General features: G+C 45.1%; 1 protein-coding gene across 1 annotated transcript; it reads left to right on the forward strand.

The window, feature by feature from the left end:
* Nucleotides 1–238: 238 nt before the first annotated feature.
* Nucleotides 239–25,801, forward strand: EHHADH (enoyl-CoA hydratase and 3-hydroxyacyl CoA dehydrogenase). The gene is made up of 7 exons (XM_058843815.1): nucleotides 239–397; nucleotides 6,803–6,906; nucleotides 7,651–7,823; nucleotides 9,428–9,539; nucleotides 9,761–9,865; nucleotides 15,883–16,224; nucleotides 23,327–25,801. The coding sequence occupies exons 1-7, from the start codon at nucleotides 327–329 to the stop codon at nucleotides 24,595–24,597; spliced, it is 2,178 nt and encodes a 725-aa protein (XP_058699798.1). The 5' UTR covers nucleotides 239–326; the 3' UTR covers nucleotides 24,598–25,801.
* Nucleotides 25,802–26,778: the final 977 nt, after the last annotated feature.

Genomic DNA, 26,778 nt, shown 5'->3' on the forward strand with positions numbered 1-26,778 from the left:
CCCTACACCTTAACAAGGCAATTCTACCAAAATGGATTTTCTCTTTCCAACACCTGGACATCACTTAGAGCTTGCGAGCTCCTGTTTCACGGGTCAGATCTCCTTCCTAGTCGATTAGGCTTGAAAGTTACAAAGATCAAACATTAACGAACATCCTTTCTTAAGAAAAATTTCCGTATTCCGCATTTTGCAAGCCCAGCGGAGGCAGCTCCCTGCAGGCCGGGGCCGGGGCCAGCCCCGCGGTGACCGAGCGCTGAGGGCGGGCTGCGGGCGGGGCGCGCCGGGGACTGGCCCGGGGACACGGGGACACAGCGGGAGCGCTCGGCATGGCGCACTACGCGAGGGGCTCGGCCGTGGCCGTCATCCGGCTCCGCAACCCGCCGGTCAACGCGCTCAGGTACCGCCGGCAGCCCGCGGGGAGCGCCGGCCCGGGGCTGGGGACACCCTTGTGAGCGGGTGGGGGATTCTCCGATTTCCTTCCTTTTCACCTCATTCCCTCTCTCCGTGCCCGAGCGAGGCTCCGCCCGGTCCCGGAGCTTGGGCGGCCCCAGAGAGCCTCAGCCGGGATTTCTACACCGCTCCGTACTCGCAGGGGCCCGGGCAGCTCCTTCAGAGGTAGCTTGGATCTCGCTTTGCAAAAATGCTGAACTTTGCCATAACTTCTGCTCTTTCTTATAATTTCTAGTTGGGGGATTTCACAGGAGGGGTGCCAGGCTCAGCAAACCGTACTTTCGGTCATCTACCCTGGAGGATGTTTAAAAACTTTGCCTATTTCTCATCGCCTTCCAGTCTTTAAACATCAAGACACTGCTTCAGTAAGACAGCACAGCAGCGCTAACTCAGTCTGGGGTGCCTTCAGCGCTGTTTGGTACAAGACAATTCGCAGATTCCCTGGTTTGATTGCCTGCCCCACGCACTGCTAAATGCTTACCTGGCAAATCCCTGCACTATCCAAGTGTGTGCAGGGCAGAGGGCAAAGGGCTCTGTGGATATCAGGCGTGGTTCAGCAAGAGGAGCTGGCACCAGGATTAAACCCAGCCAGGGCTATCACAAAGCAGTTCGTTTGGCCTTTAAAAACTATTAAGGAATTGACCTCTAAATACGGATCATGGTCAAGAAGGGCCCCATGCAGTCTCAAACATGAGCCAGTGAAAAACAAGGTCAAACACCAGTCTGTAGGAGCCTCAGAAATTTTAGTTTTTCATGTGTCTTGAAAAGGACTTATGTGCTTTTGGCTTTACATTAGTTGTGGGTTTTAGTTCTTTTAGTTCTGAGTAGCACATAAACCCTTTTTAAGCAGCTGTATTTGTTCAGTAACAGTGACCACAGTGTATATTCAATCTGTATTCACAAGCCAAAAAAAACCCCACTGCAGCTGTGCTTGACTTATAAATGAGAAAATTTGTTTAAAAGAAGCTCATTGAGATAAGGAAGAACATGAAAAGGAGATGAAACCTAATGCTTTTCTGTAGCAAGACTACATTATAGCTGGCAGTGCTCACTCTTCTGTTGCAACTTGTTTAGAAGTACACTAAGAACATTTTCACATGTTCAGGTAATTACCATGAGAAACTGGGAGTGCCTTGATGAGTTTAGATGAACCAGACATGTAGGACTCCCAGAACAGTACAGTGTAAGACATCCTTTGGACCTCCTGTGCCCAAGAGCAGTCTAAGAAGATCTCCAGGCTGTGTTCACAATAAATTTTCAATCCTTAACATGAAAAATACAAAATACAGACCTAAAGAATCATAGTATCACTAAGGATGAAAATATCTTTAAAATCACTCAGTCCAACTATCAACAGTAACAGATATGTGCTTAAGGAACCTTAACTCCCCTCTTTTGAGAAGTCCTGAAGAAAACCCAAAGTCACCTCTGCCTTTGAACAGCAACAGCACAAGAAATTCTTCAGGACAGATCTCTGCCTTTACTGCCCTTTTCTCCTGGCCATGCAGTACCCTCACAGCAAGGTGCAGTTCTGATACACCAAGGGTGACAGATAGTGTGGTTGTGGTCCTGTTCCTCAGCCCCACAGGAAAGGAAGACCCTGTCAGACTTCAGACCCATTAAATTAGAACTTGAGACATGTCTGTGGTCTTTGGTGGCCTGCCAGGGTAACACCTGTTTTAAAAGAGATCCATAATTCTCACACCTTTGCCATTGGGTAGGTGTTAGCTGAGATCTGTCTGCAGCTAGGAAAGGTAGAGCACACTCTGATCCCTGAGTGCTCCTCCTGCTTCTGCACATTTCTGTACTGGACCACAGGGAGCAGGTTTATTAGTGCAGTTGGAAACATTTGACTGCACAGGTGATAGCAGGCAGTGAAAGTTACAGACAGGAGCCATGTCCTGCAATCCTGAAAATTTCTTTTCACAGCAGGCACAAATGCTTTTTTAAGACTGGTGAGTCTTTGCTGCTGTGCTCCAGCCTCCCCTACCTCTCCCCATTATCCATTTCCCCCCTCCTGGGCCATCACACTGGCCATTAGCACTTTAGAAGCCACTGGTGGGCAGGAATTTGCTTTCTCCTGTCTGACACCATCCTCTGCTTCATACCTGCAGGGCAGTGCTTTCCTGAGAAATGTGTGCTGACTCGAGAATCTGGCAGCAAATTTGGTTCCCACACAGACTCCCCTTTAAGCTCATTGCTTTCTTCACCAGCAGAGGTGGTATGTGCCAGATTTGATTTGTTTGGAGGGTTTTTCCTGGCTTGCAGAAGTTTAGTATTCAGAGATCTGCATTTACGAGATCATGGCATTGAGAGAAGGGATTTAGATATGCAAAGATCTGTGAGTCTGGGGGAACAGAAAGACAAGACTTGGAAAAGGAAGGACTGACTACCCCTTCTCAGCAGGGGCAGGCTGCTGGCACTGGGAATTAGAAGGACTTAAAGGAGTATTTCAACATTTGAGCTGACAAGGACAGAAAGGCTCCAGAGAGGATAGGGGAGGCCGTGCAATAGGGGAGCTTATGTGTGGAGCTATGAAGTGTGACAGCATAACAGGTTTGATTGGGAAAGGCTCTCCCTGGCTGCCAGGATTGTCCTTCTAACCCTGATCACCATAAAAATCAGGAAATGTAAAGGAGATGAGAGAAGCTGCAGTTTCAGACAGGTAGCAATGTGTGGAGAATGTGATTACATGTGATCAGCACCTCATCAGGATGAGATATGGAGAGAAAATTCTGGGATGAATAAACATCTGCTCCCTAAAACAACTAAAATTCCACCCAAAAGATGCCATTCTGGCTCTGGCCTTAATTTATGTGCAGGACCGTTCAAGCTGTATTAGCAACCTGTCACAACAATGTGTGACAGTAGCTACCACACAGCTGGATCTGACGCTGAAGCAAAGGAGAGCAGAGCAGGTAACTCCAGCACACAAATCCTCAGTTCCAAGTAGGGGATTATGTAATACCCAGCAGGTAGTTCAAAGAAAAACACTGCAGGAAGGTATCCAAAGGAAAGCAAGCTTGTGACAACGGGAGAGCCTGGATTGTTGTCCAGGTTTGGGATTTCCAGGTTTTTAAAGTATATTAGAAGCTAAGAAATATACAAAGGGAAAGGATCAGACCTGCATGTTTTACATAAACAACATTTTCCACCGTTGGATTTGACTCTCACTTCTTTGAATATGACTGTCAGTTTTCAGGATTGCCTTATATTGCTTTTTTTTTTTTTTTTTTTTTAATGAGAGAAATTCACATTCACAAACTCCAGCTAAAATGTGAAATAATTAAGGTAAATTATAAAACCCTGTTACAAATCTAGCACATCATAATCACTGCAATGAGTTCCATAAAATAAAAACAACCTGGTATGGTAACCTCCAAGAATATTCTCTTGCTCTGGTATGCACCTACTCTTTAAAAGCACCTGTTTCGAGTTCCTGAAACCTGGAACAGAGAATCACCTTGGCAGAATCACTTTTTTTGCAGTCACAATAGTACCCATGGTAGAACTGACTACATGGCATGGGATGCAACCTTGGGAAGCATGGAGGGAATTTTTGCAATGTTACTGCTAAATGAATGACAGTGTCACAGTAATGAAATACTTACGAAAATTACTGTGACTTTTTGTTTCTTCAGTGCTCTAGCAGTTTCAAGCTGGGATTCTCCTGAGCATTTTTATAATTCTACTGTCATATATTTTACTATGATGCTTTAATTGAAAATTACATCTTTTACTGCCAGTTATAATATGTGAGTGACAAAGCAGTGCAGTCTGTGTGTTGGACTGTGACATATCCAAGGCAAACTTATCACTCCATCTTAGGAAAACAAGAAACTTCAAAAAGTCTGATCTTTCTTCCTTTTTATCCCACAAAAATTCCCATTGGGATAAAGTTATATGGAAATAGAAGAGATATTTACACAAATACCAAATTATTCACTGCCATAAACAGTCCTGTTGGGTTAATAAAGGTGAAGCAGGGATCAAACTGATTTTATGGCAGCCTTGATGACTAGTTTTTATTTTGGTAGTAGTATGTTGTTGTAAGTGCTGAGGACTTGTAACTGATTTCTTCCATAGAACCTTGAACCGTTCCATTTGCTGCAGATAACCCTTCTAGATGGGCATTTTGCATCTGTTGGTCACATGCCTGGAACAGACACAGAAATACTGATTGCTTCTTGTGTGTCCCTGATGGAATTGTGCCATTTGTCTACACAATAGTTGCAAATTAGTAACTTCACATTTGTTTAGATCATGGAACATGTTTTTTCTCCCTCTTTGCACCATGGTTTGTAGAGTATAATGACATTTCCAAGTGCTTTCCCTGCTATCTGCCAGCCCCTGGGTGATTTTGGTATTGCTGTGGCCTGGCTCATCACTGATGCACAAACAGAACTCAAAGAGCAGCAAGCATTGGGTGCAGTCTGTGAGTGCTCCTCAAATAGCAGCAACCACAGGTATGCCAAAAGGAGGGAGATAAACCACAAATTTTTAACCTATTAAAACACATTTAGTGTATAGAATTTGGAAAGGTTTTCGTGTTCTGCTGTGTGGACCTACATGCAGTGGAGGGACCTTTACTGACTCACCTCACAGTTTTACTTTGGCATGACCAAATTATTCTCATTTTAAGTTTCAGCCTTCAGAACCAGAACTAACATCAGAGTTGTCTTGGGTGTCTGGATTGGGCAATTGGTACATAACTGTTCTCTCTCCAAAAAATAGCACTTCTCCCAGTCTCTGGCTGTCAGGTCTCAGGGTTCCCACTGACTCTTCTTGTAGCAAGGCCTTATACAAGCAGCAAGTGGTCCTGGAAACCCTCCTAGAAAACCCTCCTCTGTCAACAGCCCTGATTGTTAGACTTTGCCTATGGTTTGTATTTAATTTTTGATTCTGAAGGAATCTGCGGAGGTTTCTGAGGAATATGCAGAGGTTGGCTGGGATTCCTTCATACATCTGGCTTACAGGGAGCTCCTTGGGCTCACAGGTTTCCCTTTGCGGACTATGGATCCCCATGTGACTTCTGAAAGCATTGCTCTGTAAAAATGTCTGTACACAAGAGTACAATGATGTGTTTTTCATCTACTTCACGACTTCCTTTTTAGATTAAACACCCTCTAACACACAGAGCAACATGCACAAGCTGAGTATGCCTCAGGGCTTTTTATTAGTTCTGTGTAATTAATACTGCTCCTCTCCACTGGGCATCAGCAGAGCTCTGCTCCCTTTTCCTCAGCACCAAGCTTACATGTGGAGCTGGGCTCAGGGTTGGAGAAGGTGTAGGAAGAAAAGCTGGTTTTATAAAGGTCTGGGCAAGTGTGGATGATACTTGGATATTCCTCCGGCCTCCAACTGCTTGTGGTCAGATTTTCTTATCAGAGGCATCTCTACACAGCACACAGAACAGTCTCTCACAAACTCTATGAGTATATGTGTATATCAGTACATTTTAGTATCTAAATTGTATACACATAAAATTTGTTTTAATATTTCTATTATTAAAGTGTAAATGCTTCTATTTTTGCCTACTATCACTATTGTTACCACCTTTTAAAACAGACTAGGTTCTCCAAGTCCATCTATACAAACACATGAATTAGCTTTAAAGAGGCAAATGAGAAGTGGACATACAGTTGGGTCAGATTTTTAAATATCTGATTTGAAAAAAAATACTATTTATGTTTCTACAGATTCATTTTTAAATTCTTCATTAATTCTTTGCTGGCCGCATTTACTGCTGGTGTCTGCAGAGCTACCTGTTCAGATGAGTCAAGACATGTTCTGTGTAGTGCTTCATGCCCAAATTCCCTTTGACAGGATCCCACACCAGTTTAAGTCTGGACCTAGGTGCAGATTTTCACAAGGTGAAAGCATTATTAACATCAGCAGAGCCTGTGTCAGGTGTTTGAAAGGTAACTTTTTTATCCCTAGAGCTCCTTTCAAAAAAGTTCTTAGATTGTCAGTGGTTTAGCATTAATTACTTCTAAATTATGCTAAACTGTTTTCTTGAAAATCTGAATGTTTAATTCATAAAGATATCTTCAAAAGAACATTTCCCTGTGCTGCTTATTGTGGAAACAGCAGTGTCATAGCCTGAAGATGAGTCTCCAGGCAGTGACTGACAGGTTGGCAGTCAGCCTGTTGGATTTGGGTGCTTGTCCTTGGAGTAAGAGGGAGACTAAGGACAAGATTCACCTGGAGAAGCCATGGCAGCAGCCAGGCATGGGGACAGCCTGTTGGACATGGTGCTCATTTTCACTGGGCTGCTCGGTGTTCATAACATAAACCTCTCAGAAGGTGGATATATTTGATGGCTACTCACTGAATCTCCATTTTATTTCAGTCTGGCAGTTCTCCAGGCTTTAGAGGATGGGCTGAAGAAAGCAGATGCAGATCCCTCAGTGAAAGCTGTTATGATTTGTGGTGAAAATGGGAAATTCAGTGCAGGTAAGACATCAAACACAGGCTGAGCAAAAGATTAAACTCTCTCTACCCATCATATCTGGAAGATTCTCTGCCTTGTAACATTGCTGACAAAAGACCTGATTTGGCTGGAAATGGCCACAAGACAGGGTGCTTTGTCTATTTTGCTATGCCACAATTGACATGGGGTACATGACAAGCTGGACCTTGAAATAGGCTAGAAGTGAGCTGGTCTGTAATTACTGAAATGAGGGACCACTGCTCCACTCCATAACATCCTGGTGTTTCCTCTGTCTCCAAAGCTTTGTTTATGTAAAATCTCTGAACCACACTGCTCTGGTGTATGGAATGTGCCTGGGGTTGGGCAGTGGTGAATAACAGATCTCCAGCTGAAAAAGTCTGAAAAGCTAGGGGATTTCTGTGGAGTTCTACATTGCTTGTAATTAGTAACTTCCACTTAACTATTGCAGACTCAATATTACACCAAGAATGTTTGCAAATTTCTGCAGTGACCTCATGATCCTTACAGTTACTCTGTATTTTTGTACTCAACCTTCCTTGGAGCTCTGTGAACAGGATCAAGGATCCAGGGTTCCTTGAAGATGGTCCCAAAAGAGGTTGCTTCCTGTTAACCACTCTCCTGCCAGCAGCATGCTCTGCAAGGACTTGGGCATCTGTGAGCAGCTGTGTCCAGTAGCACAGAGGGAAGGATTGTTCCAGCCACCGCCTCGCCTACTAATTCCTCCTAATCTCTTGGTGCTCTCTCAGGAGCTGACATCCGAGGATTTTCATCTCCGAAGAGACAGGGAGTTGCTCTGGGCCCCATCGTGGCTCTCATCGAAAGCATTGAGAAGCCGGTGGTGGCGGCCATCGAAGGCGTCGCTTTGGGAGGAGGCCTGGAGGTGGCGCTGGGCTGTCACTACCGCATTGCACACGTGAAGGTAACACTGCGGGCCAGAGGGGCCGCTGAAGGCATCCCTGAGCCAGGTACAGATGGCACGAGCAGAGGGACAGGGTGCCTATCCTGGAACACTGTCCAGAGGAGAGCAGCTTTATAGCTATAGGATACAAGGCTGTGCACTCAGACGTTCTTCCCCTACACCACCACCCTTGACATCTTTCCTAAGTCTTACTAACTAACTAATTTCAAGTCATTTCTAAATATAAAGCAACTAGTATGATAAGACGGCTGCATAGAAACTTCAGTAACCAAATGTTAATTTGCCCTAGGTCTCATTATCTATATTCTGATGCAGACAGCTGCATCTTACTGACTCATGCAGCGTGACTTTCTCTTATTTATTTTTTTCCCCCGCCCTGTGAATTTTGCATTTTTCTGCTCATGGCCTAGTTTCTATAGGTAGTTGAAACTCAGCTAGCGTGGAGCATTTATGGTTAGATTCCTCATGAGCTCTGGGTCCCCAAGGAGCACTTTGACCAAAAGACAACTTGAAGAGTCTTCAGCAATGATCTGGGTTTTTTTCTTCAATCCCCTCCTTCAAGGTTCAGGAATGCTGAACCACCTTGAGCAGTACCTGTCTCCTTGAATAGACTCCTCACTGACAGGGCCATCCCCTCACTTCTGCAGTGACTCACATTCTCTGTGGCAGTGTGGGTTGCTGTAACAGCATAAAGAGATACTCCACATCATGCTCTGTGCCACCTAGGGTGAGGGCCATGGAATCACAGAATCATTAAGGTTGGAAAAGACCTCCAAGAGGATTTGGAGCCCTCTTTTAGAGGCCATCCAAGATCACTAAGTCTAACCTTTGACTAATTACCACCATACCCACTGAACCACATGATGAAGTGCCATGACTACTGGAACTATAAGTAGTGGTCTTAAAGTAACTCAAAATCTCTTAAAAGCTCAATAGAAAATGTGCAAACTATTTTTTAAAGGCAAAAAAATTTAGATACAATTTTTTAAGAGAAGACTTCCATACACTTACTGCTGTCCCTGGCTTATATGCCGTGACTACCAGATGTCAAATTCACCAAGAGACATTTGAAGGAAGGTTAGCAAAGAGTTCAGTGGTGTTCAAAGCCAGGTTAGATGGGGCTCTGAGCAGTCTCATGTAGTGGAAGGTGTCCCTGCCCATAGCAGGTAGTGAAACAAGATAGTTTTAAGGTTCCTTCCAACTCTTTACTAAACTTGCAAGAACTAGAGTAGGGAGATGAAAGTTAAGCCAGCATGCCCTCCAACAGTTGGTAACAACTACTTGAAAGCATTATTGACATGTGTCAATCTAGGGAATGCTATTGGCCCTACAGCTCTTCCCCAGTGCTGCACTAGCACAGAAATCCTCTGAAAGGTCATGTTTTCATTGTGCATTTACACAGAAATCCTTGAAATGGTCAAGTGCTTTTTTTTCTTATATCTTTTATGTAGCAAAAAGCAAGGATAAAGTTTCAATATAGAAATTCTGAGGCTTCCTTAGAGGAGCAATGTGACTCACATCTGCTTGGCTTTCCTCTGTGTTGCTCAGTTTGCAATTGTCACTCTTTCTAATCAGTTTTTTTGTTAATTTTTACTTCATTTTAGGCTCGGATGGGATTGCCAGAGGTCACCATAGGGTTACTTCCAGGTGCTGAAGGCACCCAGCGACTCCCCAGACTGATTGGAGTACCAGCTGCTCTGGATATGATCACTACAGGTGAGTGCTGTGTCTGTATAGAAGAACATGGCATTGAATTATAACAGTTTGGTCTAAAAACCAGGAATCTCTTACCTGTGTAGCCGCTTGGGTTGTAATTCTACTTCCTTCCACCCATGAGGGGCTAATTACCAGCTGCACAAGTTATTTGCTCAGATGGAAAAGAACAAAATTGCACATCAGGCTCCACTGCAGTCACCTTATTTCTCTTTTTATGGCAGGAAAACACATTCCAGCAACTGAAGCACTGAAGCTGGGCTTGGTTGATGAAATTGTGGAAGAAAACACCACTGAGGCAGCAATCCGTTTGGCAAACAAAGTGATTGGTGAGGAACAAAATGTAGCAGTGCCAGGAAATAACTGGTGATGTTTCAGGGCTGAAAAGAGTCAAAACAAAGCCCGTTAGTTTGTTCCAATTTATATGCTCCATTCTTGAGTTTTGGCATCCATGTAAGATAGAATTAATTGCAGAATTGCAGAATTGCTTCCTGTTATCTGAAGTGAAAAAAATCAAATGCTGGAAAGCTGCAGAAGTTCATGTGAGATTCAGAGAACAGATACATATCAAGTCCTCCTGCTTTTTAATTGTATATCCAAACTCACATGCTCCTCTGGGATGCTGCACTCTCCAGGTTTCGGGGAATAAGTGCTCTATCCATATATAGTTCTGGATCCCAGCTGGCATTGTGCACATTCTGGTTGCACCATCCATAATGGCTGAGCAAAAATAACTTTCTCCCTGTAGTGGAGGGGTTGGCACATCCTCTGTTCAGTTTAATGATCCATGGTCTGTAAGTGACTCTGTCCCTAATCCTTTGGGTGTCATGTAAAAAAAAAAAGGCCAATGCAGATAGGAGGGATGGGGAGAGATTTATTTCCCCATCTTAGAAATAACAGAATCAAATTCACTGGAGTTAACTTAGGAAGAGGAACATTCCTTGTGCAGCATGAGGAATGTTGCCTTGAAAGAAAACAGGGCATTTTCCCACTACTGACCTCCTTGTACCTCTGGAACCTGACCACTGTATTTCATCTGGAGCTCTGTCACAATGAGATGAATGCAGGAAAGTGAAATACCCTTTCTGCTCTGATCACATGGCGTTTACAGTCAATGCTGTTCCAAGCTGAGGTGCTGGTTTTGCTCCTTTGCTTCCCTTCACTACAGACAAGGCCCCTTCTCCATGCTGGAAGCTGAGGCAGCCTAAGCTTTGTCCTAGATGAGAGTGCACCATATTTCAAGGTACTTCAAAGAATGGACTCTTCTTAAATATCAGTGTCTTGTATACTTCCTCATACCTTGAGATGTACCAGAGAGCTGCCAAGGTATTCTTTGACTGGGTTTTCTATGGCAGATGCCCATCCTTCTCACAGTATTCATACCACAGTATGTTAGGGCTTCATTTTCTAGTGCAGAATCAATGACATAAGCAGTCCTCTTTTCTTTTTCCTGTATGTCATCAGACTAAATATAATTCCTTAGCAAGAGATGGGTGATGTATTTCACTGCTGCTTCTAAGAAAAACAAAGGTACTTTGGTTTGCTGGGTTTGTCTGTTTTGAATGAGAATTCTCCATCTGATGGGAGAGCAGTGAAATATTACCACTCTTCTAGGCAAATTAACCCAACAAACAGTGCTCCCTGTGATGTACCCTCTGGGCTCTGAATGATGCTTTGCACAAGATCTATGGCAGTACTGATGGCAGCAGCAGCAGCAGCAGTGTGTCATGAATGAGTAATGGATACACTGCTGGAACTGGCAAACCAGAAAACATTCTGGATTTCAACAAATGCTATGTGCAATTGGGTGAAGTTTAGATATTTGCATGCTTGTTTCTTCCATGACAGACATTGTGCAGTGGCTGACAGTTGTGAAAGCCAGCTTGGCCTTATAGGAGACCCTCAGGAAGGAAGCATTGACCACCCTCTTTCTCTGGGTAAATTGCTTTCTGGAGCTTATATCCACTACCAATACTAGCAAAATCCTGTTCTTTAGAGTCCTCTTATTTGGAAATTGCAGCTACCACTTTTTTTAAAATTATTATTATTTTAAATTTTTTTGAGTTGTATAAGCATACAAGGATCCTGGCTGAATGTCCAGCAGGTAGCCTGTCCCAGTCTTACTCATTATTAGATTTTCAATCTGTTTATTGCTGGTTTGAGTTATCCCAGCAAAAATGACTAATATCATTGATGGTGTTTCACATCACGCTATATATCAGCTCCCACAGGACTTTAAAAATGCTTTCAGACTCTTTCCAACAGCTTTACTGGCATTTAAAATACATGTTTTAACAGTGAAAACACTGGTGAGCCAGCTCATCTATTTCTTTCGTGCTTGAAAAATTTCTCATTAGACCCAGCAGAAGACCATGACAAGTTTTGATGCACCATTTACCCTCAGGTTATCTAATAATTTGAAAGATTGGTGTACCCAGGGCCTGTATGTTCCTTTTGAGCCATTCTTTGCTTTGGTCTTTGCCTAAAGTTAGTAATTTTCCTGTCACACAAAGGCAAGGCAGCACCTTCATCTTTATTCATCAAGCACTAACAGGACTGCAGAAGAGATGAGAGTCTTATATAGCTGGTCTGGAGTTTGTTCACATGGAGTTCTGTTTTCAGTGAATGTTTTTCAGATAATAAAACCAAAGTGAATGTACCAAAAAAATGTCATCACAAAATTCTGCTGGCTTTGTGTGGCACGCAGCATTTTGTTTCTGATGAGATTTTTTTTTAAACATGAAGCTACAATTGCAGACTTCTTACAGAGCAGTCTGGCTAAATAACTAGTGTTGTCACCACTGGAATTTCTATTCCTGGGAAGGCTGTACTGCAAGATAACTCCCAAAGAATCAATTCTGAAATAATTTTCTTCTAAAGCTTTCTCAGTGCTGGGGCTGCAGTATCTCATGGCAAGAGATCAGTCTCAAATGACTGCCTTACTGTATCAGGGGTCCTTGATTACTGTTGTGATACACAGCTGACAGAGCTACTTTTATGGCATGTTGGGAGAGCATTCTCCTCCATACATTCTTATGGATTGTTCCTAATGAAGAACACCTTCAAAAGATGCTCTGAAACAGTAAGTGGGTGTAGGAATACACAGAGGCAATTACTGATTCAGAGTTAGATTTTTTTATTGAAAGCCAGTATTTATATATTGCAGATAGGAAGTGAGAATAATTCCCTGACCTCTCTAGGCAAACTGGCTTCTCCAGGCTAAAGAAAACATCTTCACTTCTGAAGGCATTTTTAAAAAGGAATAGACAGGAATTAAATCCTTGGGGACAAGGAGAATGTCCTTTCATTAAATGTGCTTGATGATCACTGCAGTAATCCAAAGCTGCATTTCAGGCTTTTCCCAGCTGATGGCATCACAAAATTGACAAATGGCTGGAACTGCTGGTGGCAGTCAGCAACTTGCAGCTCATCCTGCCCACTTCTTGTTGGACTGCTCTGGTCTTCCTCAGCTGGAGGAGAAATTGGCTTTTGACCTCTACACAGCAGACTTTGAAACTCTCCATATACACCCCTTGTTTTTCTGACCCCATCTGCTGATTGACCTCAGAGCAAAGCAGTACCAATGCCTTGCACCAAAGAGCCAAGGAAAACCAGAGCAATTTGGAGTAGCTCAAGTCCCCCAGGTATTAATCTGTGTGGAAAGATGATGAGTTTCTGCCTGTAAGCTATTGGGAGCTGCTGTAGAGGAAGCAGTTGTTCCTTCTGAGGCACATCAAAGCCAGGGGCGGAACAGATGCCGCTGGTGGGTAATTGCATCCTTGAAATGGAGGCTGGAGGAAAGGCTTTCCTTTAGAGCTGCAAAGCCTTTCCGTGAATCATCTCTGCCAAGATGCACAATATCAAAAAACATTTTAATCTCTCCCCAGGGCTCAAGATTCTGGCTGACACCTTCCTTAGACAGAGGCCTAGACAAGTGTCCTTTGGACACAAACAGAGTTTGTGAAATGTTTGACATGGCCTGGACTTGTCTCTGATAGCCTGAGGGGCAGTGGCCAGGCTCAGCTTTATTCCTCAAAAATTCACAAGCAGTTCCCTGCACGAGGAAGAACATTAGTCTGGCCCTTTCTCTTGCATGTGCCATCCCATAGTATCCCAAGGGTTTACTTGGGATGATATTTCTTTCTTTAAATAACATAATATTTGATACTGTATGCATATGTGGTGCATTTGCTGACAGAAATTTTATAGACTCGATCTGCCCTTTGTGTCACCTGGACTAAAAACCTGGCAAACAAAGCAGGAGTCTGTGTTATCTCGTGTGTGGATAGTGCTTTTCCTGCAGCACTGATGTCTGACACTGTTCATCATCTTCCTGCTGCTTTGCTTTCAGAAATCAAGCTGCAGGTGTCCCACACTGATCTCTTCTTCCCAGATTTGGATTCTGATAATTCTTTCCTGATCACAAACATGTTGTGTATTCTTATTGTCATTGCAGAAGCTATGATACTGCATAGAGGTGGTGTGGAAAACCTATTTAGTTTGCAGCTAAAATGGGAGTTTTATTTCAGGACCCTGAGTTATTTTTTTCAGTCTGAGGAACTGTTTTCTGTCCCCCATCAGTATTTGTGCTTACAGTATTATTTGCTGTCTGAAGACCAAGCTTAAAGGCTCCCAATGGTATTCCTTTTTTACCAGCCCTTTCCACTGGATGTCATATGAAGTCCCTTGATCTGCCCAATCTTCCAGCCATCAGATCAGTTTTCTGGGACAAGCCTGAGCTTTCCTCTTGTGATGGAATATAACCCACTATTTAAATGCTAAATAAAGAACTGCAGATAAAGAGCATTTCTGGGTTAAAAACTTAGAGGCAAAATAATTATTCCAAAATAAAGAAACATTATCCTGACTAAATCCTGCAGTACTGGCAGATACAAATTATATCCACTGTCAATGTGAAAACATTTTTATGAACTCTGATTACAAGGGAAGCTACTTACACAGTGAGTGATCATCTTTTTCTGCTCACTAAGAGGCTTAATTAAAAAACCTGAGCTCTGAAGACCTTTATTACAAGAAATCAGTTTAATAACTCATCCTAGAAACTTGTATTTCTGTTTCTCCTAAGCATTGCTCAGTCTTGGAGGAAGAGCTAGAGTCAGGACACATTCCTCAGGCAACTATGCCTGTAGTGCTGCCATTATTCCTGCTTTTCAGTATCCCCTGCAGGATTTCCTGAGTCTTCTGCTGGTGCACTGACACTGCCCTAGCTCAGACAACAGGAAGAGAAAGGGGAGCTGCATGCAATATGCCACCTTGGAAGGAAGTGTGCCCCCCTGGCAGAGTTCATCTAACAGCCCACAGCAATGAGACATTGTCCCCAGAGAGCTTCAGCACAAGGTTCTCAGCCCACCACCTGACTTTTCTGGCAGTCCTGGCTGCTTCTGGGAACAGCACTAGCAATCCACGCAGTGCCATGCTACAGTTAACGATCTGGATATGTCAGGATGACAGCAGGGTCTTTGTGAGAACTTTGCAGTATCAAGGGGTTCCATTCCGAATTGCTGATCTTCATCCTCCCTGGTCGTTATTGAGCAACCTGCCATTAAGAGCAGAGGAGCTCCTGAGTATGGCCAGGCCTGTACTTACAAAGAAGACAGAGAATTTTGGCATCTGAAATGTAACTAAGTTCTCTCAATTAAGATCCTTTCTAGGTATCACCATAGCAACCTCTCTCTGTAATGAATTTCACATATTTGTGTGTCTGCTTGATTCATCCCTTGCTGACACAAACATGAACTCTCCCTTGTTATTCATTTGCTGCCCAACTCATGCTGAGTGAGATCTCCTTTTGGTTAGCCCCAAAGTGACTTGAGGGGCTCCTTCAGTCAGGGAAGAAGTCAGGGTGTGTTTTCCACTCTCTTGTCAATGTCTGGGTTAGGCCTGTGGCTGGAATGCCTTTGGCTAGTGTCAACTGGGTCCTGAATACTAAACAATACTGGAGGAAAGCTTCATTAATGAAGCCTATAGAAAGATCCATACGAATGTAGCAGCTGGGACTGTAGAGGGAGAGAACTGGAACGTCAGGGCACTCTGAAGCTGAGAAAAGGAAGGAGAGAATTACTTTGAAAATAAAGCCTTACTTTTTTTGAAGTCTGAGAAGGGACTTGAAAAATTGTAATTGTCAGAGCAGACAGAAATAAGGAGAAATGTCAGAAGCTTTAGTTCTAGACCCAGCTCACTGTGCCATGCAAGCCCTAACGCAGTGGGAGTTGGAGAAGAGACAGACTGCCTTCCCAACCTGTGGAAAAGGGTCTGGAAGTCTGAAAAGGCTACATCTGAAAAGATGTGGATGCTTTGTTTGGTAACTCCATTTCTCTCCCGCCAGGTCAGCCCCTGGGACCCCGCAGGCTCAGCCTTAAGCCAGTTCCCAGACTGCCCAACATGGAAGCGTTTCTGCGGGAGGCTCTCGTGAAGGTGAAGAAACAGGCGCGGGGGTGCCTGGCTCCGGAGCTGTGCTTCCAGGCCGTGCGAGCCGCCACCGAGAGGCCCTTTGCCGAGGGGGTGCGGCGGGAGCGGGAGCTCTTCAGGGTGCTGCTGACCTCGGGGCAGGCCCAGGCGCTGCAGTACGCCTTCTTCGCCGAGAGAGCCGTGCACAGGTGGGCAACTCCCAGCGGAGCCTCCTGGAGCAGCGCTGCCCCACAGCCCGTGCGCCAGGCAGCCGTCATAGGTAAGGACAGGGAGCTGCCGGGGTGGGAGTCCCGCAGCCAACAGCTCAGCCGGGAGTCCCCAGCAGTCACTCACACCCATCGCAGCCACAGATACTTCACACCCACTGTTGAAGTTGTCACTACACTGGGAAGCTCCAAATTCAGATGGCAGCTCGCATGCCGCTAGATTAGCGCCTGATGTCTCCTCTTCCTTTGGAAGAATAGCTTTCTTTTATTTCAGAGACAGGTTCTTGTGCGGACCATAAGCAGTCTGCTCCCTTTTAAGCACCGAGACCTGACTTTGCTTCGTTCTACAGGCAGGTCTGTAGGAAATTCTCCTCCTCCTGGTCTAGTTTTGTACTGCAAGTGCATGTGCTCAGAGTCACTCAGGGATATATTAATACAAAAATGTTTTGACAGCTGTATTTTAAGAAGATTTCATCTCACTGGGATCCACTCCTGCCATTTTGTAGCCCAGCAAGATAATGCCTTCATTAATTTTTTATAAGAGCAATTTAAATAAAACCTTCAATGCACTGCTGAGATTAAAAAAAAAAAAAATCTTTCAGCTCTTGCTGTTGATAGTAGCACTCAAAAATGGTTAGACAAGTAATGGAGCACTTGGAAAACATCCATTCTGTTTGAAGGAAATCTCACCAGATCAACACTGTTTTGTTTTTTGGGTTGTTTTTTTTTTTTTTTTCTGGGTGTTTCTCAGGGCTCTTGAGCTGTCTGACAACTCATTTCAGGCCATAGAGATTTTTTTGAAAGTTCTCTTCATTAGCTGCTATGCCATATTTTTAATAGAAATGGGTTTTTAAACATTGGTCCACAAACCCTGTGAGAAGGATCTGTGGCTGTTAAAGCATTCAGGTAAAGAGGCATCAATTATTACCAGTTTTATTCTATGACTTGAAGAGCATAGAAGTTTGGACATGCACTTTTGTCAGTCCCAGACAGGTCAGTCCTGCAGTGTGTGCTTTCACAGGAGGGCTCCTGTGGAGTTTGGGGGAATGACCAGGTGACCAGGAGGGACATTCTCTGCTCTGTGCTGCTAAACCATGCCAGAACAACACACTTGCAAAGATCTAATCACAGTGACAGTTTAGCCAGAAGGGCTGTTAGAGCTGAGCTGCCTATTTTGGGGCTGTAACTGAGCTAGAAGGAATTCTGAGGACAAATGCAACCTCTATTAGAAAGTTTCTACTAGAAACATAATCTGTACTTTGTATCCAGACAGAATTGGCAGGGCTGCATGTCTATTCCATTGAATTAAGTATTTACCACTCACCTCTGGACAGCTTTCTGAATTACGGTCTGAGATTGCCCCAACCTCACCCCCAGGTTTTAGTGTTTTCATAGCTGATTACAGACCATGCTCGATTTAACTCCTCCTTCTTCAGATAAAATAAACTAAGTGCCTTGATACTTCTGCTGCAAAGCACAATCTGTCACTCTCTGGTCTTCACACCCTGAACTTTCCCAAATTTTTCAACACTTCATAAAATGTGCATAGCCAAAGTCAGAACAGCATTCCAAGAGTAATTACACCAAGACCAGGTACCAAGATGTTTCTTCCTTGCTCCTGCTTAGTATCCCCAGGGTAACTGGCAACCTTGATATTAGCCAGGTCCAACACATCCAGTAAATTATTTACTGACAGCTGCACCCCAGGATGGGGAGCCAGTGGCAATAATGGGGGCACAACAACGGAATCCTTGAGACAAGAAGGCACCTCTAAATGTCATCTTGTCCAACATCTCTACTCACATGGGGTCACCTAGAGCCACTTTCTCAGGACCATGTCCAGACAGCTCTTGAACATCTCCAAGGATGAGGACTCCACAACTTTTTTGAGCAACCTATGCCAGTGCTCAATCAGTCCCACACTAAAAGTAATAGTTTCCTTTTGTTCAGATGGAACTCCCATGTTTCAGTTTGTGCCCATGACTCTTGTTTTATCACCAGAGGCCACTTGAGTCTGGTGTCATCTCCTTTACCAGGTACCATTCTCTCAGGTGTTCATATATACATGGGTGAGACTCCCCCAAGCCTTCTCAGTGCTGAAGTCACAGCTCACTCAGCCCTTCCTCATGAGACATACTCCAGTCCCTTAATCATCTTATTTGCCCTTCACTGAACTCACTCCAATCATTCCATATCACTCTTGTACTGGGGAGCCCAGAAGTGGACCCAGCACTACAGCTGTGGTCTTATCACATGGAGGGGCAGGATCACCTCCCTCAAGCTTCCAGCAAGACCCCTCCTGACATAGCTCCACATACCACTGATCTTCTCTGCCACAAGGTCATACTGCTGCTCAGAGTCAACCTGGTGTCCACCAGCACTCCCAGACCCTCTTCTGGGGAGCTGCTTCCCAGCAGCCAGCCCCCACTATGTACCATTCCTCCCCACATACAGGCCTTCACACTTCCCTGTTCCTGAAGGTCCTGTCCACTCATTTCTCCCTCTGGATGGCAGCACAACCTACTGCTGCATCAACATTTACAGTACCTGGGCAAGGCAGGTAGGGCAGGCCCAGAGGTCATGGCCAGGACCTACTGGGAATACAAGTGATCAAACAAAGTTCCCAGGATAATGCAGGTCCAAGGTAAAGATAGGAAGGCAGGCTGAGGTCTGCATCAACAGTGGTCATAGCCACAGCAAGCCACCAGAACTCCTCCAAGGAAGCTTAAGAAGCGGGTACAAGCCCAGGTCTGAGCTTAAACAGGGCTCAGAGGCAATGGGCAGTGCAAGTGGGTGGAGGCTCCAGGTGTGGCTGGTCAGGGACATTAAATTCCATCAGTGCACTCAGGGCCTTGACACTCACCCAGACTCCAGTCCTTGCTGAATCACTACTCCCATTACACAGCCCCTGTATCCCACCAGTAGAGCTTGTTTTTCTTATGCTCTTGTTCATGTCATACTTCATGTGACATATCTTATCTTGGAGGTTCTTGATCTTGACCTCCTTTTAACCCTGAATCCCACACCAAAGTGTCACTGCTTTCTATCACTTCTTTCTGCATCTTGTTGTGCTTTTTTTCCTTCCTCTGGAAGGTTTCCCTCCTATTTTGCCTTTTCATGTAAGTGAAATGGTAAGTCCATTAGAGACAGGCAGAGAACATGCCAACACAACTGTATTTTTTCTTTCAGGCTACTTTAACAAAAAGTCATTCTCCACACAGTACAATGCTCTACAGTGTTTTGTCACTTCCTATTTTTGATCTGAAGCACATCCCTGCAGCACCAAAAATCAAAATCCTAGGGTTGATTTTTGAGGGACTGATATCTTTTAAAATAGTGCTGCTCATCCATGCAAGTATTGAGTCTACCTGGGTGACCCAGGGTTTCTGTTCTGCAGAGAGAGACTGCAGAGAGGAGGGCAGTCAGAGAAAGATGCTGCCTCAATTTAGGCTCTTCAGAAATCATGCAGACCCCACAATCCCACAGACAGAGCTTTGCAGTTTCACACACTAAACCTATATTGCATTATGCTGCTGCTTCCATCTTTTATTGCTGCATGGGGAGAAGCAACTGAGAAGATCGTGTTGACTTTTTCATGTTGACTTTTTGTTTCCTTTGCTTTTGTTGTTCTGAACTCTCAGCTCCCACTTCTTTTTACTTTCTCTGGTTCCTCAGCCCCAGAAAGAAGGTTCTTTTCTCTCTGTCCCTTGCAACTACATCTCCCCACAGCTCCCTGCTTGCCTGGAGTATCATATTATTTCTGCTTGAAACCAATACCCTGAAACAGAGAAAGCAGTAGCCCCAGCCTGCAGCAGCCCATCACTGCCAAGTGCTTATTGTTGTTTTTATCAGGAAAACCGGAACAGTCCTTGCATATTTTTACCAATCTATAAAGGATTATTTCAATTGCCAGGCATTTTAACGTCCAAATATTCATTATAGTTCAGAGTGTTTTCCACTGATCGGTATTTCTGTAATGTGTGACAGTACATGATCTGCCTTGTACATATTTCAAGTTCTTTTGTTTTGAAATTTGTATTTTAAAGTCCTTTAATTAATTTTGTATGGTTTTTCATATTCTAAGTACCTCACATGACAGATAAATAATTAACCATCATTATTCACTCAACTTGCCCAGCAAATGGATTTGTCATACCCATATTTGGCCTGAAATTACATATGCACAAGTATAGTTTTAATTATATGTCAAAGCTTCATTTCACAATAAAAGACCAGGACCAGGATGGCTGGGCACTGTTCCTTGCTCCTGAAGCAGTTTTCAGTCTTTTTTGGAAAGATGTGCCTTGCACATGAAAATAGTCCCCTGCATTGAAGATGAGAATATAGGGATTTTCCTGGTTTGGGGGAAGGGAGAACACTATTGGGTAAGAAAATGGAACATACAGCAGAAATTCTGGAGCAGTTCCTCACCATGTTTCAGTCTGTGTGATCTGAGCTGAGCATGAGATATCTCCCTTCTTCTTTCTTCCACAGCCTTCTACACATGTAAGGCCTAATGATCCCCTGCCATTTTTTTCTGCTCTAACATATTCCGTAATCTTCCCGAGATCACTTGGCTTTCTGAGTTGCAAAAGAGGAGTCCTCAGAAATGCCTTTTTTGCTGCTAGATAGCCAAAGCTCTCCTCAGTTTTATAGCCCACTTTTAGAAAATATTTCCAGGGGAATCATGCTGTGCAAGCTCTAATGTAACAAACCCCTTGGGGCTTTCATTACTCTCTCTGCCAGCTTCATTAAACATCATTTCATACAGGCCATTGCAGAGTTCTGTAGGAAGTTGAGAGACAGCTTTTCTAGGTCAGAAACAAGCTTGGCAAGCTCATATCTTATCTATAAGCCTGTTCCTGTGGCCTAGAAAGCGTAGTACTACAAGCATGTGTGCCTGTCTCTCATGGGATGGCTAAAACCTACATGGAGTACTCATGATGAAAGCAACCAGGGGAATCACCTGGCACCACTGCAGAGCTTCCCTGGGAAAGAAGCTTTGGGAACATCTGCTCACAAAAGAGGTTTCGATTTAGGAAAAGGCAGTGTGTTCATATGGCAAGAGAATCACTGAGATTTCAGTCACGAAACTGAAGCTGGGAGGATCAGGAGTGAATAAGACCTAGGATGTGTGGAGAACTTGGAAATTCTAGAGAGAAAACCTTGGCCTCCATGGTGGGAAGGAAGAGACTTGAAGAGGGAGCTATGTGGAACCACAAACACTTCAGGTTGATGCCTAAAGAGAGCCTGACAGATGGAGCTGGGTTTGAGGGGTGAACTGCAGGAAGAAAGCACCTTGTGTGGCTCAACAAAGCCAGGGAAAACCTGTCCCTAATTGTACCTGGTCCTGCATCAAAGGCTCTGGAGTGTGAGCACAGTGGGAGGAACTACTCATGTTCACGTTTTTTCAGTCAGCAAACCAAAGACACTGAATTACTAAGAGTTGATTCATGTTATTCTAGATTTATTTTCAAATTAGTTTTCAGCAGAACTTGATTATGAAGTAGCAAATCTAATTTCCTAGAAAGGAACTTCAGCACTTGCTTGGGAGTGTAATGACGGTTTGTAAGCAGGCTGCCAGCTAGTGATGCCAGTAAAAACTATTTTCTGGTGGCTAAGCAGGGAATGTTTGAAATGTCTTGTGTGCATACAAGCTGAAGGTAGGCAAAACTAAACCAAGAGTGTGCAGCATGCAGGAAAAACATCCTACCTTGTCTGACCTTGGCTGCTGGAATTTGTTTAAATGATGACATAATTTCAGCTCTTCTTTACAAAGCTGATTTAGACAAAATTTTTAATCCCCTTGTTTCTGTTTATTTGTTGAGCTGAATTTCATTTGTAAACCTGAGATTAAAAAAATCATTTTTACAGAATTATAACAAACCTATACTTTGTCTGGTTGCTGCTTTATTTAGGATATTAATAATCCTCCCATTCAGAGGCTTCGCACTTTCAAAGCTGGTAAAATTGTGCTGACCTTCCCTCACTAGTTTGTATTAATTTAGTTGGAAAAGCCTCCACTGTGGGAGAGCAGGATCAGTGGCGTGGGTTGTGTGTCACAGGGAAGTGCAGCTTCATTTAATGTCACAGAGGATAGAACTGGTGCAAGGGATCAAGGCAGTAATCTCTACACTGATATTCCTGGGGGTATGAAGCTGGGGGTAGCACATTTACGGATCCTGGGGGAAAAAATTACAGTATGAATGGATTCTCAGTTACGGGAATTCTTGGCAAGAGCTTTAACTGTGTGGTTGGACATGGAAGACTGACTTTGAGAATCTTCAGAAGTTAGGAATGGCCTGTGTTGGAGGACTTAAAGAGTTCCTGGTGGGCAGAGATACCTGTCAGAAAGTGAACAGCAAGCAAAAGGCTACTGATGTGGCAGCATGGTTTAAAAGAAGAGAGAAGACGTTGGAACTAGATTAAGAATGCTGTGTTAGTTCTAGTTTGACCAGGCACTGAGAGACATGTGAGACATTAGAGACAAAGTTTAGAGCAGTTCAGCATCCAAGTCTTTACAAAAATAGCAGCCACAATTTTTTTTTCTTCGAAGATCATGCAATGAAGCGCAGAGGGAGAAAAGGAAGGAGACAAAGAGGAAACTTGGGAGCACGAGGGAGAAACCAACTCTTTGAACTTTGCTGGTGTCAAAATCTCTAGGGGGGTATATCTGCTCAATGCCCATAACAGACCATCTCACAGGAACAGTGAGGCACTGATACCCTCAGGGTGATATCTTGCTTTGAACCTGCCTGCAGAAGGCAGTAACAGGGTTTCAGCTGTAATTCAGAGCTTCTCTCTCTGATCCCCAGGTTCTCACTCCTCAATGACCCTGGTTTCCGTAGGTAGAAAACTTTGCAGAGATAAGACATGAATTACATGGTAGTGCGCACTGGGTGAATCCCACTGGCATTTTGTAAGCTTGTGAGGGTACTAGCTTGCCTTTGTGCTACCTCTTTTCAAACATTTATGCTCACTGAAAGAGCAAATTCACCCTCCTTTTTCCCAGTCCTCAATATCTGTTTTCTGTGTCTACACTACTTGTTTTCCAGAGGCCTCCACTTTTTATCCTGGAGATACAAAGGAAATGCTACTGTCAAGAGATTAATTTTCTATTCATAGTCTTTGATTCTATCTTGCTTTTATCCCTAGGGCTGGGGACAATGGGCCAAGGCATTGTGACTTCTCTGGTTAAGGCCAACATACCTGTGGTAGCCCTGGAGCAGAATCTGGAGTATCTGAACAAGGGAAGAAAAGCTGTGATGCTCCTTTTGGAACGGGAGGCTATGAAAATGGAGGGGGGTGCCCAGACCCTGGATTTCCATAACCCTGCACGTCTCCAGTTCACTGTGGACTTTGATCTGATGCGTGATGTAGACCTCGTCATCGAGGCTGTGTTTGAGAACATGGCACTAAAGAAGGAAATATTCCACAAGCTGTCAAAGATCTGCAAGCCGGGAGCCTTGCTGTGCACAAATACATCAGCCCTGAACATCGACGAAATAGCTTCTGCCACGAGCCGCCCACAGCAGGTCATTGGCACCCACTTCTTCTCCCCTGCCCACGTGATGAGGCTGCTGGAAATCATCTATGGCCGCCACACGTCCCCCACCGCCATCGCCACCGCTATGCAGCTGGCCAAAGCCCTGAAAAAAGTTGGAGTGGTGGTAGGGAACTGTTTTGGGTTTGTTGGGAATCGCATGATGTTTCCGTACGTACAGCAAGCAGTTTTCCTTTTAGAGGAAGGAAGCAGACCAGAAGCAGTAGATCAGGTTCTTGAAGATTTTGGGTTTAAGATAGGCCCTTTCCGCATGTCTGACCTTGCCGGGCTGGATGTGGGCTGGAGGTCTCGGAAGGACCAGGGCCTGACTGGGCCGTCCCTCGCTGCAGGCACACCGGCCCGGCAGCGGCACGGCCAGCGCTACAGCCCCCTGCCAGACCTCCTGTGTGAGCATGGCCGCTTTGGCCAGAAAACCGGCAAGGGCTGGTACCAGTACGAGAAGGCCGGGGGCAGGACAGCCACACCAGACCCGTGGCTCCACAACTTCCTGTCCCAGTACAGAGACACCCATCGCATCAAGACCCGCTTTATAGACCAGGAGGAAATCCTGGAGCGGTGTCTGTTTTCCCTCATCAACGAGGGGTTTGCCATCCTGGCTGAGGGAATAGCATCAGGCCCAGAGCACCTGGATGTCATTTACATCAATGGCTATGGGTGGCCGAAGCACAGGGGTGGCCCCATGTTCTACGCCTCCACCGTGGGGCTCCCCCGCGTGCTGGCTAAACTGCAGAAATACTCTGAGGACCACCCTGATGTGCCTGGGCTACGGCCCAGTGCCTTTCTGAAAAAGCTGGTGGCTCTGGGGAATCCCCCCCTCAAGGAGTGGATGTCCTACCTCAGTCGGCAGAGCCCCAAGCTGTGATTCCTCTGATGAAGGCTGATCTCATGAAACCAGTGCTTCAATTGCACTACCTCTTCCAATAAAACCCAAAGTGCTACAGGCCCGTAAACAAAATCACAGGCCTTCCAAGACCTTTGCAGGGAATAATTTTGGCCAATAATTGATCTCAGTCCCCCACCTGCTGCAGGTCACAACTGCCTTAATCCATCCTTTTGTATCAGGCCCAACCTCACCCACTGTTTCACACACTGCTGTGTAAAGGCCCATCTCACTTTGCACTGCTTGTAGTCTGTCTTTGGGAAAGGCAGGGAGCAGCATTTACAGCCCACAATGCAAATCATGGCTGGAGACAAGAAAATTACCATCACAGTTCAACCAAGACCTGCTGGATCTACCAAATCCTGTCTTCAACTTATTTCCCAGTTTGTTTCAATTCTTTCCTGTGCAGCCACCTCCCATCAATTCCCTGGCTCTTCTGCAGCCAGCCAACTGGAACCTGCTCCCTTCCTGCTGCTGGGGGACAGATGGCACAAGGGTGTAGCAGCTTTCAGAGGTGAAGTCAAATGAAGTGGAGAGAGCAGGTCTGAGCAGGAGAGAGCAAGGGGCAGTCCCTTGCTGCCCTCTGGTACTGTCTCTTCTTCCTGCTGCAGAGGAGGCTCTAATAAATGCCAGGAAAGCCACAAATCCATCAGCCTGACTAACCTACCCTGTGGCGTTGGCTCATGACTGGCCTTCTGCATCCAGACTCCATCCTCTGTTGCCATTATCCCCACCTAGCTTTGTCCAAGCAGAAACATCTTCTGGCATCTCTTCAGTGTGGAAATATGTTGCCATCACTCCTCTCATCTTGCTTGACTACAGCTACCAGGTCTTGGGGCTCAACAGGCTCTAATTGAGCAGCTTGAAACACAGCCTGACACTGACTAGGTTTTCACATGATCAGAGAGTGCACTGGGAAGGGCACGGCACAAGAGCTGTGCAGGCAGGGACACTGCTTGCAGGCAGGCAGGGAGGTGGCAGATCTTTAGCAAAGGGCAGAGCAGAGTGAGAGGGAGCTAAACCAGCTCCAGACTTGATGCTTTGGGACAAAGTCTCCCATTTCACATGTCTAGTGAATGTATCTTTCAGTCTGGTGTGAGGAATAGGTTGGTCTGTATTCCCTTCTCAGGAATATTGAATGTTTAACTTTTGATTTTAATTTAATAAAATTGCTTTGATTATCTAATGATGGATTATATGGTATCATGTGAGATGGTGGAAAAAAAGCAAATGTGCTTGATTTTTTTTTTTTTTCCCCATCCCTTCTCTGCATGGTGGAACTAGACAATTTTCCTGTTTCTGGAGGAGTTTGTGTCTGAAAAGACTGCATGCTTCTTTTGTCTAAATATGTTTTATTTTGCCCTTTGTCTACTCCTGTCCACCAGTGGGTGAGAGAGCAAAGTTGAGAGCAGGAAACCCATCAGGAGTTACAAGCCAACCCAAGTGCCTGGTTCCTGGGAGGACTTTTCTCCAGGACTGGAGAAGGAGTCATTCTAGACCCGGCAGTTTGCCCCAAATCACTCGTGTGCCACAGCTGATAGAAATCCAGCTTGGCTCAGAGGTGAAGCACTACTTCCACACGAGCAGGCTCTGCATGACACGTTACACAACATCCCTGGCTGTGCTGGTGGCTGTTCTGTCGTCCCAGGACAGCTCTGACATGATGCCCTACCTGAGCTAATCTCCCTTCTCCTGTGCCTTGTGCTGTGGTGTTCATCTGCACTGGGGATTACTTGGAAAAGGGCAATTCTCTTGCAGCAGGAGGCTGCAGAGCACAGGACGTGCCCTTCCTCTGGAGCAGTAATGTTATCCCAGGATAACAGCAGCTTCTACCCTGGGGTGAAAATGCTTCTCATCACCTGCAGCACCTGTGTGCTGGTGCCTTTGATGGGTCCGTTTCCCTCATCAGGAATTGCTGAGAACAGAGGTTTTTCACACCAGTAATGTCTCTCCTGACAGAAGTTCATCTGTAAATTCGCATCGACCAAAGCAGCCCAGCATCGATCGTTCTGTCTGCCTGACGTCCCAGCAGGCAGCGGTGACATTGCTGCCGCCGCCAGGCCACATTGCCAGCCCCGGGAGGGCGGGGGCGGTGCGGGGAGCCCTGGCCTCTGGCCTGCCCCGCTCCCGGCAGGGCAGAGTGCGCTGCGGGGCAACCACAGC

The sequence above is a fragment of the Poecile atricapillus genome, chromosome 8, assembly GCF_030490865.1.
Source record: "Poecile atricapillus isolate bPoeAtr1 chromosome 8, bPoeAtr1.hap1, whole genome shotgun sequence".
Classification (NCBI taxonomy): Eukaryota; Metazoa; Chordata; class Aves; order Passeriformes; family Paridae; genus Poecile; species Poecile atricapillus.